General features: G+C 39.8%; 1 protein-coding gene across 1 annotated transcript in view; it reads right to left on the bottom strand.

The window, feature by feature from the left end:
* HFM1 (helicase for meiosis 1) overlaps positions 1-21,171 on the bottom strand; it is a 354,705-nt gene that overhangs the window by 114,017 nt on the left and 219,517 nt on the right. Inside the window, exon 27 of the mRNA XM_033916380.1 lies at positions 11,824-11,981. Coding sequence (XP_033772271.1) covers positions 11,824-11,981 — 158 coding nt within the window. The remainder of the gene's footprint in view (positions 1-11,823; positions 11,982-21,171) is intronic.

Raw genomic sequence — 21,171 nt, 5'->3', positions numbered from 1 at the left:
CCTGCCAGATAAAAGATTTTTCCCAAAATTTCTTATATTGTATTCTGGAAGAAGAAGAATAAAAACTAGTAGTCTGGAAAATCCTGCTGAAGAAATACTAGGATGGAGAGGAAAAGAAAGCAAACATCAAATAGCTTGAAAATCAGACAGGCCAATGTAAAAGAAATACACGCCTAAAAAGACAATCAATGCAAAGAGGGAATCACCCTATCAAACTTCTTAAGGCATATTTAGCTACAACATTCTGGGACATCTGAAATTTTGAAATTCTGAAATTCAGAAAGGGAACAAATATCCATCACAGTAATCTAGGTGAGATAGAATAAGTGCTTGGACCAAAATAAGAACATAAGAATATCATTACTGGGTCAGACCAATAGTCCATCAAGCCCAGTAGCCTGTTCTCATGATGATCAATCCACGTCACTAGTACCCAGCAAAAACCCAAAGAGTAGCAACATTCCATGCTATTGATCCAGGGCAAGCAGTGGCTTCCCCCATATCTTTCTCAATAACAGACTATGGATTTTTCCTCCAGGAAATTGTCCAAACTTTTCTTAATAAAATATTTCTCAGCAAAAAGAGAGTGCTAGTAGGCCTTTCTACATGAGAAGTAGAGGCAAAGGAGGGGTTAAATCGGGCACTGGAGGGAGGCTTTTTTTTTGCGCGGCAGGGAGGGAAGGAGTTAGGCAGGCTGGCTTCATGGGTGGAGGTGGGATAAAGTCTGGAAAGCAGTGAGGGGGACATGGGAAAGAGATACTGGGGGCACTAAGGAAGGAGGCACTGGGGGCACTAAGGACATGGGAATGAGGCACTGGGGGCCCTAAGGACATGGTAGGAGGCACTGAAGGCACTAAGGACATGGGAAGGAAGCACTGAGGGCCCTAAGGACATGGGAAAGAGGCACTGGGGGCAACAAGGACATAGGAAGGAAGGAGGGAGGGAACAGAAAGGGACAATTGTTGGGCCTGAGTGCAGAAAGAAATGAAAGAAAGGATACACAGTCAGAAGGAAACGAAACCAGAGACTCATGAAATCACCAGACAGCAAAGGTAGGAAAAATGATTTTATTTTCAATTTAGTGATCAAAATGTGTCAGTTTAGAAAATTTATATCTGCTGTCTATATTTTGCCCTATTTTTGTCTATTTTTTTATAGTTACTGAGGGAACATTGCATATTTTAAAGTCATCTGCCTTGACATCTTTGAACCCCCCCCCCAAATATAAATGATAATTAACATTTTCTGTGTATAGTGTGCTTTGTAGTTTTTTAAAATTTTATGGTTACCATTATGAATTAATAAGATATTATGTGTACATGAAAATGAATGGAAGAAATTGAGGCGTGGCTGGGGCGGGACTCAGGTGGGATTGGGGCAGGGCTAGGGCAGGATTGGGGGCAGGACAGACAATTAATAGATGTCCCCTTTTTGATGAAAAAAATAAATGGTCACCTTAGGGGAGGAAGACCGAGGGGAATGAAGGTCAGAGGAGTCCAGGGGAGGAGACCTGGGAGCAAATGGACACAAGCAACGGCTGTGACAGAGATTCTCCTGCAGGAGATTCAAGCATGCTGAATGGAGAACAGATGCTGTGGGAAACATTCCTGTTACACAATGTGCTCCTGAAGCCATGGATTGTAGCATAGCTTGTAAGCAGGTTAGAATCTCCCAGCTGGAGTGAAATGTTTTCTGCAATGTTTATTTTCCTGGGTTTTTTTCTTGTGCTGAGCTGAAACCTGAGCTCACAGCACTAAAGTGGAGTTGTTTTTAAAGTGCTCATTTGGATAGTGAGAAAGCCAAGTTAAGGGCTTTATTTTGTTTGGGATATTACTGAAAGTTTCATGAATATATTTTTTTATTTTGCTCTCTCTTATGATTTGGACTGTAGTTGAAAGAGAGAGATAGAGAAACCCAGGGGTTTTAAAATGAACATGTGTTTATTTCATTGTGCCTGAGAAAGAATAGGGTTTCAACCTACCCAGTCCAGGCAAGTGGCACTCAGGTCCAGTGTTACTTGTACCAGCAAGGGCCTAGCTTTCTGGGTTAAACAAGCTGTTATTTATGTTCCCAGTTCCTGCTAAGAGTAGCAGGCAGGGGGAAGTTTTGAGTGAAGATTTTTTTTTTTTTTTAATTCTTTATTCATTTTTAAATCTTTCATCAAGTGTACAATAAAAGTGATACATAGATTTACAATCAACACTTGATAAATCTATCAAGATATTAACAAATGTATATATATCTAAACCCTTCTCCCCCCCTTCTTTTTCCATACTATTTTCTTCATTGAATCAATCTTTTTCATATTTTCTTTTAACCTTGTTCTTTATTTATACATTCCCACCCCTTTCCCCTCCATTCATAAGTATTGTTAAGAAAATGGTGTTTATTCATCACATAACAACGTCAATGGCTCCCATATTTCATTAAACCTTTTATAATTTCCATTTTGTATTGCTATTGAATGTTCCATTTTGTATATATGACAAAGTGAATTCCACCAGAAATTAAAGTTAAGCTTGCTGTGGTCCTTCCAATTGGTAGTGATATGTTGTATGGCAACTCCTGTCATAATCAATAAAAGTTTGTTATTACTTGCCGATATCTTACTCTTTTTCCTCATAGACATGCCAAATATCACAGTATCATAAGTTAATGCTACAGGATTTTCTAATAAAGAATTTATTTGATCCCAGATCGAATTCCAAAAGGCTAATATATAGGGACAAAAAAATAAAAGATGATCCAAAGTCCCTACATCAAGCTTACAATGCCAGCATCTATTAGACAATGAACTATTTAATTTATTTAATCTAACAGGGGTCCAAAATGCTCTATGCAAAAGAAAAAACCAAGTTTGTCTCATAGATGCTGACAGTGTAGATCTTATTCTCCAAGACCAAATTTGTGGCCATTGAGATGCTGAAATTTGATGCCTAATCTCAATGCTCCAAATATCCCTAAGACCATTTTTAGGTTTTTTATTAACCAAATCACTAATAACTTTATACCACTGTGCGGCCTGGTGTCCCAGAAAATCTGCTTGGAAGCATAAAAATTCCATGCTACATTGAGAATTTAGATTTTTCCATTCAGGGAACCCTGCCTGAATGGCCTGCTTCAATTGCAAATATTTATAGAATTGTGATTTATTCAGTCCAAATTTATTTTGCAATTGTGTAAACTCAAGCATTTTTCCATTTGAAATAACATCATTTAAAGATCGTATTCCTGCATTTAACCAATGCTTCCAGACAATCTTAGATCCGCCAATTTGAATCTTGGAGTTTAGCCATATAGATTGATTTGTTGATTTATTAATAGGAATTTCAGTTAAATTACTTACATACCTCAGAGTTTTCCATGTATCTAATAAAAGTTTATTTTCTTTATACAATCTGGGCATCTTGATACTGAGAATGTGACTAAGATGTAAAGGAGACATGAGTCGCCATTCCAAATATAACCAATCTGGAGTGTATTCAATGAGATCTGGGAGGACCCAATACATACCTTGACATAAAATATAGGCCTGATGATACCTATAGAAATTTGGGAAATTTACCCCACCCTCCTTAATTGATTTCTGTAAAGATACCAAAGCAATTCTAGGTGTTTTGCCAAGCCAAACAAACTTAATAATTATTGAATTCAATTTTTTATAAAAAGAGTTTTGAAAAAATACCAGAATCATACACATTTGATAGCAAACCACAGGCAATACCATCATTTTTATAGTTTGAACTCTCCCCCACCAAGATATATGTAATGGATTCCATTGTTCACATAATTCTGAAACCTTTTTTAATAAAAGTTTTTCATTTTCTTTTATTGTATCTTCTATTGAATTTTTAATCCAAATTCCTAAATATTTTAATCCATCCTCCTTCTAAACAAAAGGAAATGAATCAAACATAGATTTTATGCAATGAACATTAAGCGAAAGTATTTCAGATTTATTCCAATTGATTTTATATCCTGAAAACATTCCAAACCTTTCAATCAATTCTAACAAACACGGTATAGTTGAACCTGGATTGCACAAATATAATAAAATATCATCCGCATAAGCAGATAATTTGTATTCCCATTCTTTCAGGGGAATACCCTGTATCCCCTTTGTCTGGTTAATAGCTATCAATAAGGGTTCTAACACAATATCAAACAGCAAAGGAGATAGTGGACATCTCTGTCTAACTCCTCTATGTAGTTTAAAACTTTCAGATAAATTATTATTAATGTATAATCTTGCCATAGGGGATCTATACAAAGTTTTAATCATTTGAACAAATTCAGGACCTATACCAAACCAATCCAAAGCCTGATACATGAATGACCATTCTACCCTATCAAAAGCTTTTTCTGCATCTAAAGATAGAGCAAAAGCTGGTTCATTCATCATTTTAGATAAATTTAAAGTATGAAACGCCAATCTTGTATTGTTAGAAGAATGTTTGTTAACAATGAAACCCGTTTGATGTACATCAATTATGTAAGGGAGAGCCTTTGCCAATCTTAATGCCAGTGCTTTAGCCAATAATTTTCCATCCACATTAATTAATGATATTGGCCTGTAATTCGAAATCAAAGTGGGATCTTTATTTGGCTTTGGCAAAACAATCACCACAGATTCTGCCATGGTACTTTTAATACAACCTTTATTAAGTTGGAATTGATATAAATTTAGTAAATAGGGTAATAAAGAATTTTGAAATGTTTTATAGAATTCCACAGTAAAACCATCTCCACCTGGAGCGGATCCAACTCTAAGAGACTTCAATGCTGTTTCTAATTCTTTTAATGATATAGGTTCTTCTAAACTTCTTTTTATATGATCAGGAAGTTTTGGACCCTCAAGAAGATTTAAAAATTCCTTACCTTTTTGAACTTTATCATCAGAAGACTCGGAAGAATACAACTCTTTGTAAAAAGCCAAAAATTGATTTAAGATGTTACTAATTTGATTGTGCATATTTCCTTTCTCATCTTTTATTGCAATTATTTTTATTCTTCTTTTCTTTGCTTTAAGATAATTTGCAAGTAAACTTCCTGCCTTATTGGATTTTCCATAATACAAGGTTTGCGAAGAAAACAAATCTTTCCTTGCCATTTTTGAAGAAATTTCATTATATTTACCCTTAGCCTTTAATAAAGCTTGCAAATTTTGATGATTCCATTTATCAATTAATTTAGACTCCAGCAGTTTAATTTCTTTTTCCAAGTCTAAAAATTGTTTAATAAGTTGTTTTTTAATATATGCAGAATAAGAAATGATATTTCCTCTTATAGTAGCTTTAAATGCATCCCATAAAATTTCCGCATTAATATCTGCTGAAGTATTTATTTGGAAAAATTCCAAAATTTTTAATTTGATTTCTTCATGAAAAGTTGAATCCAAAACCAATGCATTATCAAACCTCCATAATGATCTATTATGTTCATTATTATCTAGTGTAAATGTAATCCACACTCCTCCATGATCAGACAAAATAATTGGATCAATGGAGGCTTGTGTCACTTTTTGCACCATGGAATGTGATACCAATATGTAATCAATTCTTGAAAAAGATTTGTGAACTGGCGAGCAAAAAGAGAATTCCTGATCATTAAAATGAAGAATACGCCATATATCTTTCAAATTACAAGTATTCACCAAATTATCTAACCCTAATGATTTTATATTTTTGCTTGGTTTTTTATCCAAAAAAGGATCCATAACAGCATTAAAATCTCCAGCTATTATTAAATTAGAAGCAGCCAGTGGGAGTATTAATTTTTGTATATTTGTAAAAAAATCATTTTGGTTCGAATTCGGGGCATAGATATTTAGTAAAGTCAAAGTATTATTTCCCATACTCATTTCCACTTTTATCCATCTCCCTAAAGGATCAAATTCCCTCATTTTAAATGAAGCTAAACATTTTTTGTTAACTATTATAGCCACTCCTGCCTTTTTCCCTACTGCAGGAGCAAAGAAACAGTGTTTCACCCAATTATCTTCTAATTTTTTGGATTCTGCCATTGACAAGTGTGTCTCTTGAATGTAATACACATCAGCCTGTTGCCTTTTTAAAAATGCAAATATTTTTTTTTCTTTTTACTGGGTGATTAAGGCCATTGACATTGAGTGAAAAAATTTTAATCTCCATCAATCCAATTAATTTTTACAAAATATCTTTCATTTCTTATATCTGAACAAAAAACTGAAATTATTTGAAATGAATAAACACCATTTTCTTTTATATCCCCCAATTCAATATCCCTACTCCAGTTATCAATTTCCTTTAACCCCCCTCCCACCCCTCCCTTTCCCACCCTTAATATTGACTGATAAAACCTGTAACTGCACATATAAGACCAAGTAAAGCATAAATTAAAAGCTCTTTACAGACCACAATTATAGAACAATATTGTATGTAATAATCATATGTATTAAATATTAATAATCAAATAAAAAACTAAATAAAGCTCTTTCATTGACTTTATAAATGACAAAAGAGAATATGAAACTCTATATATTTGCTAAAAATATTAGACTTGTAATAAACCTAGAAATAAAAAGTAATTATTAATAATATATATTCTCCCTTTTTTATTATTGTTATTATTTATTTATTTTTTTAAAATTTGTATATTCCCTTTAAGTAATTTCAAGGAACCTATTAAACCCTAAACTAGAGTCCCTTAAAAATCTTTGCTCACAGAAATCATTTGTATTTAAGACGTGGATTGAAGACAAAGTTTTATTTTATTTTTCTTTCCAGCTTATGATTTATCTTTAATCTTATCTATTGTTTTGCCTTTTGTCTTTGTTTTGTTCTATTTCTATCATTTAAATTTCTCCAGAATTCTACTGTTCAACGGCTCCCCCTTCTGCTTCTATTCCTTTCTCTCCTCTCTTCTACCTTCCAAATTATTTAGATAAATGCTGTCTTGTTAAAATGTTTATTTTATTTTTATTTTTCCTCTAACTCTACTTTTCACTTCTCTATTACCCTCCAGGTACTTTAGTTAGATTGTGAGCCTTCGGGACAGTAAGGGAATTTTTCAAGTACCTTTCTTATTTCTAATCTTAATGTATATTTTCTGTAAACCGCTTAGAACCTAACGGATGTAGCGGTATATAAGAAATAAATTACATTACATTACATTACATTACTTTATAAAAAATCTCCATTAACTCATCAAAACATATAAATTAAATCTGTCACCATAAGTTCTGCATATTAATATCATATCTTCATGAATATAATATAATAACATATATCAGAGATTTTAATAACTGTTCAATATATGTAGCAGGAAATCATTTCAACTTTAAAAAGTCATCTTTTGTGATAAAGAGATTAAATGCTCATAGAGAGACAAACTGTCTTTTTCATCAGCATTCCATTTCACTGTTTCCATTCAAAATGACTCAGAGCCAAACTGTCATTTAGCTTATTCTCAAATATATTATAGATGATAATAAATCAAATCAAATAAAAATCAAGAAGAATCAATTTCAATTCCATGAAGTGAATAATCCAAATTAGATTGACATCGGTTGTTCCCTTTGATTTAAAAACATTTCCAGTTTCACAGGCTCATCAAAGCTCATAGTTTTGTTGTCAATAGTTATTTTCATAATCGCAGGGTATATCAGGCCAAATCTAGCTCCGATGTCTCTTAACTTCGGCCTCATATCTAAAAATTTTTTCCTTTTATCTGCCGTTGTTTTAGCGAAATCAGGAACGATGTGCACTTTAGCATCCTGACATTTTAGATTCGGATGTTCTTTAGCCATTCTTAACACCTCTAAAACTTGTTGGTGCCTTAGCAACTTGAAAATTAGGGGGCGAGGACCTTGTAAAGTATCAGGTCTCCTCATTGGTATGCGATGTGCACGTTCAATTTCTATCGGGTATTTGGATTTGAGGGGCAGGACTTTCATCAAGAAGTATTCAACAAATGAGACCGGATTATTTTTCTCCACCCCTTCCGGTACACCCAAAAGTCTCAGATTACTCCTCCTCATGCGATTCTGGCAATCCTCCACCTCCCTGGTGAGTGCAAAGATTTTATCTCTGTTCATTTTATATTGCCTTTTTTCAGCTTCAAAACTGTCCATTTTCATTTCTAACTTCGTTGTTTTGATTTCTAGCACTTCAGTTTTTTTTATTTAAAGTCGCTACTTCTTCCTGAATATCGTCTAGTTTTTTGGCGTTTTTCAAAAGAATTTCTTTTATTTCTTGTAGTTCTTTCCATAAATTGATGTCAGTTTTATCCCTTGACAACGGACATTTCGACGGTGTTGCCGGCTCCGGCTTAGCTCTTTTGACACTGCCAGTAGTTGAAGGCATTATATCTGATTTATTCTGCTTTCCTGAAGCCATAGCGTTGTTGTTTTTCTTCTTTTTTACTTTAAATAAGATTTTTATTTTCGTATTTTTTTATCAGTAATGTCTGTGAATATGGAGCCTCTGCCTTACCTGACCATCCTTGTGCACTCGCAGGCCAAGCCCCTTAGTGAAGATTTTTTTGGTGTGCCAACAGCACGGGGAAGGGGAGAGACAGAGAAACCAGTATTTCTCCTGCTGCCTGAAGATAAGTTGTATGGAAATATTGTTTGGACTACACTCATGAATTTTGGTTTCTAACAAATTAAAGTGGATTTTTGTTTGAGCTTGAAAATAAAGCTGAACTCTATTTTTTTCATCAATTTTTTCAACAAATGGTGACGGAACCCACAAGGGAAAAAGCGATATTGGATCTGGTCCTCACAAATGGAGAGAGTATCTCTAATGTTCGAGTGGGTGCTCACCTGGGAAGTAGCGATCATCAAACAGTTTGGTTTGATATAACGGCTAAAGTGGAGAGCGGCCGCACGATACTTAAAGTCCTAGATTTTAAACATACGGACTTTAATGCAATGGGAGAGTACCTGAAGAAAGAACTGTTAGGATGGGAGGACATAAAAGAAGTGGAAAGAAAGTGGTCTAAGCTGAAAGGAGTGATAAAAATGGCTACGGACCTTTATGTGAAGAAAATCAATAAAAACAAGAGAAAAAGGAAGCCGATATGGTTCTCCAACCTAGTGGCTGAGAAACTAAAGGCGAAAGAGTTGGCGTTCGTGAAATATTTAAAAAAAAACCAAGAAGAGGAGAGCAGAAAGTACTACAGGGTGAAACTGAAAGAAGCCAAGAGAGAGATACGTCTGGCGAAAGCACAGGCGGAAGAACAAATGGCTAAAAATGTAAAAAAGGGAGACAAAAATTTTTTCAGATATATTAGTGAAAGGAGGAAGATAAAAAATGGAATTGTTAGGCTAAAAGATGCTGGGAACCAATATGTGGTGTTTGATGAGGAGAAAGCAAATGTGCTAAACAAATACTTCTGTTCTGTGTTCACAGAAGAAAATCCTGGAGAAGGACCGAGATTGTCTGGCAAAGTTACACGAGAAAATGGAGTAGATTCTGCGCCGTTCACGGAGGAGGGTGTTTATGAGTAACTTGAAAAACTGAAGGTGGACAAAGCGATGGGACCAGACGGGATCCATCCCAGGATACTAAGGGAGCTCAGAGAGGTTCTGGCGAGTCCTATTAAAGACTTGTTCAACAAATCTCTGGAGACGGGAGTGATTCCTGGGGATTGGAGGAGAGCGGATGTGGTCCTTATTCATAAAAGTGGTCACAGGGATGAAGCAGGAAACTACAGGCCGGTGAGCCTCACTTCAGTTGTTGGAAAAATAATGGAAGTGTTGCTGGAAGAAAGGATAGTGTACTTCCTTGAATCTAATGGGTTACAGAATCCGAGGCAACATGGCTTTACAAAAGGTAAATCGTGCCAAACGAACCTGATTGAATTTTTCGATTGGGTGACCAGAGAGCTGGATCGAGGACATATGCTAGATGTAATTTACTTGGATTTCAGCAAAGCCTTTGATACAGTTCCTCATAGGAGGCTGTTGAACAAACTTGAAGGCTGAAGTTAGGACCCAAAGTGGTGAACTGGGTCAGAAACTGGCTGTCGGACAGACGCCAGAGGGTGGTGGTTAATGGAAGTCGCTCGAAGAAAGGAAAGGTGAGTAGTGGAGTCCCTTAGGGTTCGGTGCTGGGGCCAATCCTGTTCAATATGTTTGTGAGTGACATTGCTGAAGGGTTTGAAGGAAAAGTGTGCCTTTTTGCAGATGATACCAAGATTTGTAACAGAGTAGACACCAAAGAGGGAGTGGAAAATATGAAAAAGGATATGTAAAAGTTACAGGAATGGTCTAATGCCTGGCAACTAAAATTCAATGCAAAGAAATGCAGAGTAATGCATTTGGAGATTAATAATAGGAAGGAACCGTATATGCTGGGAGGAGAGAAGCTTATATGCTCGGACGGGGAGAGGGACCTTGGGGTGATAGTGTCCGAAGATCTAAAGGCGAAAAAACAGTGTGACAAGGCAGTGCCTGCTGCCAGAAGGATGCTGGGCTGTATAAAGGGAGGGGTAGTCAGTAGAAGGAAGAAGGTGTTGATGCCCCTGTACAGGTCATTGGTAAGGCCCCACTTGGAGTATTGTGTTCAGTTTTGGAGACCGTATCTGGCGAAGGATGTAAGAAGACTTGAGGTGGTCCAGAGGAGGGCGACGAAAATGATAGGAGGCTTGCGCCAGAAGACGTATGAGGAAAGACTGGAAGCCCTGAATATGTATACCCTAGAGGAAAGGAGAGACAGGGGAGATATGATTCATACGTTCAAATACTTGAAGGGTATTAACATAGAACAAAATCTTTTCCAGAGAAAGGAAAATGGTAAAACCAGAGGACATAATTTGAATTTGAGGGGTGGTAGATTCAGGGGCAATGTTAGGAAATTCTACTTTACGGAGAGGGTAGTGGATGCCTGGAATGCGCTCCCGAGAGAGGTGGTGGAGAGTAAAAATGTGACTGAATTCAAAGAAGCGTGGGATGAACACAGAGGATTTAGAATCAGAAAATAATATTAAATATTGAACTAAGGCCAGTACTGGGCAGACTTGCACAGTCTGTGTCTGTATATGGCCGTTTGGTGGAGGATGGGCTGGAGAGGGCTTCAATGGCTGGGAGGGTGTAGATGGGCTGGAGTAAGTCTTAACATAGATTTCGGCAGTTGGAACCCAAGCACAGTACCGGGTAAAGTTTTGGATTCTTGCCCAGAAATAGCTAAGAAGAAAAAATTTAAAAATTTAAATTGAATCAGGTTGGGCAGACTGGATGGACCATTCGGGTCTTTGTCTGCCATCATCTCAAACGTTACTATATAATTAAGGCTGTGTAATATTTTATGAAAACCCTGATATCTTAAAGCCAAGCTCACAGTGTGCATGGGAGGCACTGAATCTTAGGCATTATAAGTAAATCACTCAGTCACCTGCTCGGTCGGACAGGGCTCCAGCTGGCTGTGAGGAGTTAGCTGGGTGTACCTGTCACAAGATAAATAAAGGTAAAAAATGCTACCTGCTTTAAACAGATGTGCATATATATATGGAAAATGCATGAATGGACACTATTGCTCACAAATTTCAAATGTGTCTGAAAATGGTTAATAAAATTACCTCTGCAGAGTATACTTACACATTATACTTCTTTGGAGTAGATGTTAGAGGGTTTGAGCATTACTAGGTGTCACTGAACATGCCTCATATTTTTATAAAGACACATAGACAGCTGTACTGCTATTATAAATAGGTGCTTTACTGTATTGGACCTTTGCATGGTCACCCTGTTATGAGATTACCGCACTATTTATATTTTAACAGGATTATGTAGTTAATAGTAGAATTGCCAAACATAATGAAAAGAAGATTGCTCATACTTACATGATTTTCTGTTTATAAATCACTTGGTTATCAGCATCTCCTATGACTAAGGTTACATAGTGGGAGTCTGGTGCTGTTCTTTTGTTCTGTAGCAGCTTATAATTTGTTAATGCAATGGTCACTATTATTTCTGCTGTTGTAACATTATATCTTGTGATCTTGAGAGAGAGAAAAACACACAGCTGCAAATTTAGGTGAACTCTTATGAGAATTCAGTTGAAACATATTATTGTACTTACTGAGGATCCAATTAAAGAAATCACAACTAACATGTAGCCCTGTGTAAAAAGGCTGTAAGAAGTCCATACAATAAAACTTGGTGTTAAAAATGCTTCCGTTTCCAAATATAAGTAATGTTAACTATAAATGTTTTTCCCTTCTTGTTTTGATATCAAGCTGCTAAAATTTGGACTTTGCTCCCAAAGGCATGGCTTGACAAAATCCAGGAGCAAGATTGCCATGATGCATAAAAATTGTACCCTGACCCCTGGGATTTCATACCCCCTGGAAGTTGTTTTTTCCTTTTGCAGCACTAGCTCAGAAACTGCTTCTCCAGATTCTGCACAGCAATCAGGCAGCAATCTGATTGGCTCAGGCACTGACAGGAACACTGACATGCATTTTGGGCTTTTTTCTTTAATACTACGGTACTTCCTGCTTGTCCAGAATGACACACCTATTGCACTGGAAAAAGAGATTATGTCTTACCTTGATAATATCTTTTCCAGTAGATAGGTGTGTCATTCTGGCCCTGGCCTGCATTCTCCCTCTGTACCTCTCCCAAACATAGGGCCCAACATCTCTCTTCCCACAATCCCCCAACATCCCTCCCGCTTAAAAAAAAATATTCCCTGGTAATCCAGTGGACCTCTTCTGGCACCCTCACAAGAGGCCCCTTGGCCAGTCCTGACGTGACCAGGCCAAGCCAGACATCTCCCCTGGAGTCTTCCCTGGTGACCTAGGATAGTCCTAGTTCCCCCACCACCACAGCCTAACATCTCAAGTAGTAGGGAGGAGTGGATAGAAATCCTTCCCTCCAGGGAGGCATCATCAAAATGGCATCATCCAGCCCTGTCCAGTGCACTCTGGGATGCACTGGGTAGGGCCTAAATACCAAATAAGGGAGTCACTTTTAATTTTAAGGCATTGCCCATTCTGTGAGCATGCTGGTGCTTTCCTGCCTGGTATCGGCTCACATAGAGTTACCATATGGCTCCAGAAAAAAGACGATTATGAAAACCAGCTTGGGTCGGAGGGCATGTAGAAATCACAACTGATTGCAAGCATGACTATCTTATTTTAATTTGGCACTGGAAGGCAGTTTATCACGAAAAAGCACTTTAACACGGACTTAATTTGGTGCAGTTTATGAGATACGATAATAAAACGGTGGACAGGATTTCAACAAGATAAGTACTGTCTCAAAAACGCTTTGAATGTTATGATTTATATGAAGAACAATATAAGTAACTTTAACAGCAGTGGGTTTTGAATAATGTTTAAGTTATTGTGCATATGACTCATGGAAGGAAGTGAATAGTAAAGCGCAATGATGATTCCAAAACTATCATGGTCTGAACTGCATTAGCAATGACCTGGTGGTGGCACTGAGCACTTTACAGTTATTTATTTATAATTATTCAGAAATTAGTTACTTGGTTATAAATTTAAATGTAATAAAATTTAATTTAATTTAATGAAAGTGGCATTAATAGTTTATGGAATGTTTAAATTGGAATGCCCAATATTATAATTGTAGTTCCCATATATTGTTTCTATAGAGATCCACAAAAAAGATTGAGACATCTAGGTTTTACTTCCATTGTACCCAGATTTTCTATCCATCTTCCTTAGTTCCATTGCTTTCAATGGAAGTAAAATCCAGATATCTCAATCTGTCCTCTTATTTCTGGAGCCATATGGTAGCCCTAGGCTTGCGGGACCTGTAGTTTAGTAACAAAGCTAAGAAGCCAACTAGGGGAGGTAGGCTGGTTGTGAGAATATATACCTGCTGTTCTCGGAGGACACTTGCTACAGGTAAGTAACTCTGCATCCTCCAAGGCCAAGCAGGTAGTATATTCTCACAGATGGGACTCCCAAGCTGCCAGGATCATGTCTCTAGAAAAAGAGATTGCCTCATCTTGATAATATCTTTTTCAGTAGATGTGTCATTCTGGACAAGTGGGTTATCTTCCTGCGAGCCATATGAAGAAAGAATCCAATCCGGATTTTTTTCTGTGACCCTCCTACTTCACCGGGAGCTCTACCACCACCTGCAGTTAGTACCCAAACATGTAAGAGCTCCATCCAAATTGTGTGAAGTATGGAAAATTGGAAACTTCCCAAACAAAGAACTATTCTGCTCTAATGCAATAACATGTGAACAATCAGTGACCTGTTAACTGCCAACAGAAGCATCAAAGGAGCTCAGGTATGACCCCTGTAGATGCTGAAAACATATTATACAGAATTCTTCAGGGCCCAAAGAGCTGACTGGCATCCAAGATACAGCCTTGAAGAAAAGAAACAGAATGATACAGTAGGCAGGCGCAGGAAGGACAGGGTGGGGGGTCCAGAATTGCACATCTATTTACTGGAAAAGATATTAAAGGTAAGACATAATCTCTTTTTCCAGTGCAATAGGTATGTCATTCTGGACAAGTAGGATATACATAAGCAATCCCAGAAATCTAGGGCGGGCTGAATGTACAAGCCCATAACACATAGGAACCAAAAGCAGAGTTCTCTTGTGCTGCAAAGTCCACCCTATAAAACTTTGCAAATGTGTATAGAGTGGATTAAGCCGCAGCTCTACAAATCTCAGCTGGAGAGACTGTTCTAGCTTCAGCCCACAACGAAGCTACACTCCTGGTTGAATGCACCTTGATAGAAACAGGAGACTGTTTCCCATAGATAATGCAGGCTGAGAAAATGGCCTTGGAAGCGGGCGCACCTCACTTAGTCAAGTGAGTCAGCACAAACAGATGGTCAGAAAGCCTAAACTCATTGGTGACCTCAAGATATTGAAGAAGGACTCTTCTCACATCCAACTTCTTCAAAATGCAGTTTTGTTTCTTAGAACCTGTAGACTGGAAGATAGGTAAGCGGACCTCTTGATTAACTTGAAATGCTGAAACCACCTTCAGCAAAAAAATAAGTAACAGTGCGTAAGGAAATTCCAGAGTCTGAGATTTTAAGGAAAGGCTCTCTACAAGAAAGAGCCTGAAGCTCTGAGACTCGTCTCGCTGAGGTAACCGTTATCAAAAAGACTGCCTTTAGCGTCAAGTCCAAAAGGGATGCTTCCTTCAGTGGCTCAAACCGAGCCTTGGTTAGACATCGTAGAACCACATTAAGGTCCCATGTAGGGAACAGTGGTTTGAGCAGTGGTCTAATTTGGAGAGCACCCTTCAGAAACCTGACGATGTCTGGATGATATGCCAGTGAAAGCTGGCGGTCCTGGGCCCTGAAACAGGAGAGCCCTGCGACTTGGTGCCGAAGGGAAGCCATGGTGAGGCCTAGTCAAGGCCTGCTTGGAGAAAGGCTAACACCACCAAAACCAGAGCTGAAAATGGCTCCACACGTTCTTGGGCGCATCAGTGCTAGAAAGACTTCCATACTTTAGCACAGGCAGAAACTGTAGTTGACTTCTTAGACTTGAGAAGGGTGGCAATGACCACTGCTGAATCTCTCTTACATACTAACACACAATCAGGATCCTCCATGCATACTGAGCCCTGCGAAAGGAGGACTTGATGTACCTGTAACCCGATGCCATGACCTATTTGTAGATGCATCAGATCTGCGTACCACAGCCTACGAGGCTAATCTGGATCCTGATGAGTTGCAATCTCTTGAAGGATTCAGACTATCAAAGGCCAGGGGAGGGAAGACATACAACAGGATGCCCTGAGGCCCCTTCTACTAACCTTCCCTTAATACCTGCCACCTTCTCCTCTTTCTCTGAGATCACTGAAAATAAAAACCACACATCTTCTCTTATCGTCCAAATCCACTACCTGCTCCTCCGATCCAATTCCCACTCACCTACTTGGTACTATCTCGCCCTCTGTCATCCCTCCTATCTGTCACATCCTCAACCTATCGTTCTCCATTGCAACTGTCCCTGATGTCTTCAAATATGCAACCCCTCCTCAAGAAACCCTCATGTGTCCCTTCAACTATCGCCCCCATCTCCCTCTTCCCCTTCTTATCAAAGTTATTTGCTATTCTGGATCTGCTTCAGTCAGGCTTTTGCCCACTGCATTCCACGGAAACTGCCCTTTCTAAAGTTTCCAATGACCTGTTCTTGGCCAGATCCAAAGGCCTCTACTCTATCCTCAGCCTTCTCAATCTGTCTGCCGCCTTTGATACTGTTGATCACTTCCCTTGATATGCTGTCCTTGTTGGGATTCTAAGGTTCTGTCCTCTTCTGGCTTTCTTCCTATCTTTCCCATCGCACCTTCAGTGTATGCAATGGTGGTTCCTCCTCCACAGCCTTCCCACTATCAACTGGTGCTCTGTCCTGGGACCACTCTTTTTCTCAATCTACACTTGCTTATTTGGAGCGCTGATCTTCTCCCATGGCTTACAGTATCACCACTATGCTGATGACTCCTAGATCTACCTCATTGTAACAAATATCTCTACTGAGACCCTGCCTGTCTGACAATGCCACCTGGATGTCTCACTGCCATCTAAAATTGAATATGGCTAAAACAGAGCTGCTCATCTTCCCGCCTAAACCCACCTCCCAGCTTCCCCTGTTCTTCGTCTTTGTGGACAACATTCTCATCCTTCCTATTTTGTTTGCTCGTAATCTTGGGGCCATCTTCGACTCCTCTTTCTCCTTCACTGCCCACATACAACATATTGCTAAAACCTGCTGCTGCTTCTTCCTCTATAATATTACCAAAATCTGACCCTTACTCTCTGAGCACACTGCCAAAACACTTATCCACGGCCTCATCACTTCGCGCTTAGACTACTGCAACTCGCTATTCTCAGGCCTTCTACTTAGCCATTTCACTCCCCTCCAATCCGTCCAGAATTCAGCTGCACGACTCATATTCCAGAAGAGCCACTATATTCACATTACCCCTCTCCTAAAGTACTTCATTGCCTTCCCATCCATTTCTAAATACAATTCAAACTCATCTTACTGACTTACAAATGCACTCACTCAGCTGCCTCTCACTATCTCTCTTCGCTTATCTCCCCCTGTGTTCCCCCTTGAGCTCTGCTCAGCTAGTAAATCCCTCCTATCTGTGCCCTTCTCTTCAACTGCCAACTCCAGACTCCATCCCTTCTACGATGTATGCTTGGAACAAGCTGCCCGAATCCCTACGGCGGACTCAGTCTCTGGCAGTGTTCAAGGCTCAGTTAAAAAGCCTACCTCTTCAAGAGTGCTTTCAACTCCTAACTCCTCTCACCTTGGATTTTGGCCAGGTACTAGTGACCTGGTTTGGCCACTGTGAGAATGAGCTACTGGGCTTGATGGACTATTGGTCTGACCCAGTAAGGCTATTTTTATGTTCTGCATCCCCAACCTCATATGTCATGTCTGTCTGTCCAAGTTACATTGTAAGCTTCTAAGCAGGGACCATCTATAAATGTCAAAATGTACAGTGCTGTATACGCCTTTCAGCGATATATAAGTGATAAATAGTAGTAGTAGTGTCAAGACCCTCATTTCCAGGCTCAAATCTGCGACTGAAGTTGTCTGACTTCTGTTCTTCGCTGCTGTCATTAGGACGAAGAGTGGATGACCCCCAGTGCTGAACAATGGCCTGAAATGCTGTCGATGACAGCATCCACTCACCTGGATCCAAGGTCTGCCTGCTGAAGAAATTTGCTTGAACATTATCCACTCCTGCTACATACGCTGTCGAGAATGCCTGTTGATGACAGTCTGCCTAGCGGAAGAGCATATGTGCTTTCAGACTTAGAGATGCACTTTTGGTGCCACTCTGGCGATTGACATATGTGATTGCTGTAACATTGTCGGAGAAGACTCTGACCACCTGGCCTTCAAGAATCTTCTCCGACTTTACTAGAGCCAACCAAATGGTCCATCATTCCAGTCTGTTGATCAAGCACTTCCTCCGAGAGGGCATCCAGCGTCCCTGAATCGGGTGACGGTTGCCATGAGCTCACTAACCGCGAATGGCAACTGTCACAACCACCAAGGAAACTATCCAAAGAGGTGTGCCCTTTGAGATGGACTGTGGACAAAGACACCAATCCATGCTCGAGCTTCTAGTGCCCATGGTAGACAGCTCTGTAATGCGTCCATCTGGGAAGACCAGCACATGCTGAAGAAGACGCATGTGGGCTCTTGCCCAAGGCACATCTATTGTGGCTGCCATGGACCCCAGGACTTGAAGTTAGTCCCACACTGATGGAGTAGACTTTTCCAGGAGACAGAAAATCTGAGAGCAAAGCTTCTGTCTGTGTGCCTCTGGAAGAAAGACCCAGCCAGCAGCTGTGTCGAACAGTACTCCTAGGTACTCCAGGGACTGAGATGGCATCAAATTGCTCTTTCAGCAATTCACAATCCAACCAAGCTCCTCAGGACTTGAATCACCAGATCAACTGTGTGCCGACCCTCGGCTAACAAAGGGGCTCTGATCAACCAGTCGTCTAGGCAATATGTTACAATTAGTTTATTTGATATACCGCTTTTTTTTTTTTTTTTTTAAACAATTATTGTCAAGTCAAGGCAGTTAACAAAATTAAAACCAGTGGGACTTAAGCTGACTAAATAGCTGCTGACACTCCTGTGCTTTGGATACAGATGTGACATTGCTCTTGCTACTTTGGGAACTTTCAAGAGAATCCCACTACTCTGAAATCAAGATATTGTTCGGATGCCAGGGAAATGCGGATGACTGAACCCTCACACCACAAATGATAGAGGAGGTAGAAGCTGGTTGGGTGCACAAATTGAGCTCATGCAGAGACTTCGAAATGAGATCTGGTAAGGAAGCAGGTTTACACGCAGAACCGGGGTCTAAAAGCCAAGATAGGATCTAAAGTGCCAGTATACGTTCCCGGGTCCCTTGACAGAGAAGCCACATCCTTAGACAATAAGGAATAGTAAGAGTTTCATCTTCATCAGTATCCCCTGCAAATAGGTCTTCCAAGTCCTGAGCAGCAGCAGCAGACTGTGAAGTAGATGTGCCCTGAGAGGCTACAGCTTGAGGAAGCAAATCCAACACGCAGAAAGACTGCCTGAGTAGAGAATGGCTCTCCTGAAATGCTTTCCATAATAGTGTCATAAATTCTGAGAAGAAAGCCAGTCCAGGGAGTGATGAGTCACCCTGTAATGACTCTAATTTGCATTCTTGGTCTGTGAGGTATCTGTGTCCTTTAGCGCAGAATGGTCACCATTTCCAGTCCCTGAAAATAGAAAAGGCCACCCTAATGGACTAGTCACCCTTTTTGTCAGCTGAGCATATGGGGGAGAGGTTAAGCTGGCCACTCCTGTCTCTCCAGCCTGCGTGGTGTGGCACGTAGCAAAAGGACGCTCTTGAGGCACAGCATTTGTGCAAACCTGGCATTAAACCTGAGTAGAAAAGCCTGAGGACTCCATCTTAACCAGTTTTGAGGCAGAAAATGTAGTTTTGGAAGTGCAAGGAGCTTTTGAAAAAAAGATCATTAAAAATCCAAAATGGCTGCCAGCAAGATTTGTGCGCCTAAAATCGCTAAAATTACAAACTTCCCAGTTTAAAACTGGCAATTTTAAGAATTTTTAGGAGGGGGAACACAGGTACATGCAGAAACCCTTAAAAATGTAATTTTTAGACCTCACTCCCACTACAGTTACCATATGGCTCCAGAAAAAGGAGGACGGATTGAGACATCCGGGTTTTACTTCCATTACTGTCAATGAACGTAAAACCCAGATGTCTCAGTCTGTCCTCCTTACTTCCATTGCTTCAGTGGAAGTAAACCCGGATGTCTCAGTCTGTCCTTTTTCTGGAACCATATGGTAACTCCTTCCCCCCCAACGATTCACCTTACAGCAGGGGTGTCAAAGTCCCTCCTCGAGGGCCGCAATCCATTTGGGTTTTCAGGATTTCCCCAATGAAAATGCATGAGATCTATTAGCATACAATGAAAGCAGTGCATGCAAATAGATCTCATGCATATTCATTGGGGAAATCCTGAAAACCCGACTGGATTGGGGCCCTCAAGGAGGGACTTTGACGCTCGTGCCTTAGAGGCTGTAACAGCCTTACTATGACCTTTGCTGGCAATATGCTGCAGCCTGCCTCAGCTCTTTACAGTAGCTGGAAATGAGAAGAGTCACTGCCTCATGCTGGAAGTTGTTTCTTCAAGGCTGATCTTCGGGCTGCCAATCAGACATGACATTTGATTGTACCCCCACCCCCACAGAGTAATGGATGCAATACCAGAAAGGGAAGGTGAAAAAAAATGAAGCCGGCACCCTGCGAGACAACGCTGAGCTTCCTACAGATGCCTAACAGCCTGTGCTCAAACCTCTACTAAGCAGTAGATGAGAGATGGCAAGCGGGGAAAGCCCCGAGCTCCAAAAATACTTGTGTAGACAGGCTAACAGGTACTATCAGGGATCAACCTGTCAGCTGCAGACCACAGTCTGCTTCTTCTCCACGCAGGTAGAGCTGACACTTAAGATAGAAAGCTCTGAGCACTGAAAACACCACATATAATTGGAAAACACCAAAGACAATAAGGAGAAAGCAGAGCAAAATTACTCCTTCCGGCTCGCGAGTAGAAGGGAAAAACTGCATGTGGCAGTAGAGCTCCCGGTGAAGTAGAAGGATCACAGAAAAAAATCCATAATGGATTCCTTCTGCATATGGCTTGTGGCCATAGGAAGATAGCCTGCTTGTCCAGAATGACACACCTATTGTACTGGAAAGATGTATCTGGCAGTGGAAGGAGCATGTGCTGTTCCTTAAGTGACAATTACAATTTGAATATTATTTGTATGGCAGGTTGTAAGGGGGATAGCTTCACTGTTGGGGAATATGGAGTTTGTAAAACATAACTGGAGCTTCAAGATTTATACTGAAATTCTGACTAATCCTGCGGATAATCCATTCCTGCTTAAAAAAATGTATTGAATCAATCATAATGGCAATTTTACTAGGTAGCTGAATGGCTGGAGGGGGGTTTCTTTATGTCTAGAAGGCAATGGTGTCTTATTTTGATAATTAAACATTGAAGGAAATATTGCCGCAGCTTGCCTCCTCCCATACCTAAACTGATCCCTGTTGCCACCTCAAATATTCTTGTCTAGAGATGCCACTGCTCTCATATCTGGCACATCTGACTCAAACCTGAGGCAATTATCTAGCTTGC

The sequence above is a fragment of the Geotrypetes seraphini genome, chromosome 12, assembly GCF_902459505.1.
Source record: "Geotrypetes seraphini chromosome 12, aGeoSer1.1, whole genome shotgun sequence".
Classification (NCBI taxonomy): domain Eukaryota; kingdom Metazoa; phylum Chordata; class Amphibia; order Gymnophiona; family Dermophiidae; genus Geotrypetes; species Geotrypetes seraphini.
Note: the sequence above shows the minus strand (reverse complement) of the source record. Positions and strands in the feature narration are given on the sequence as shown.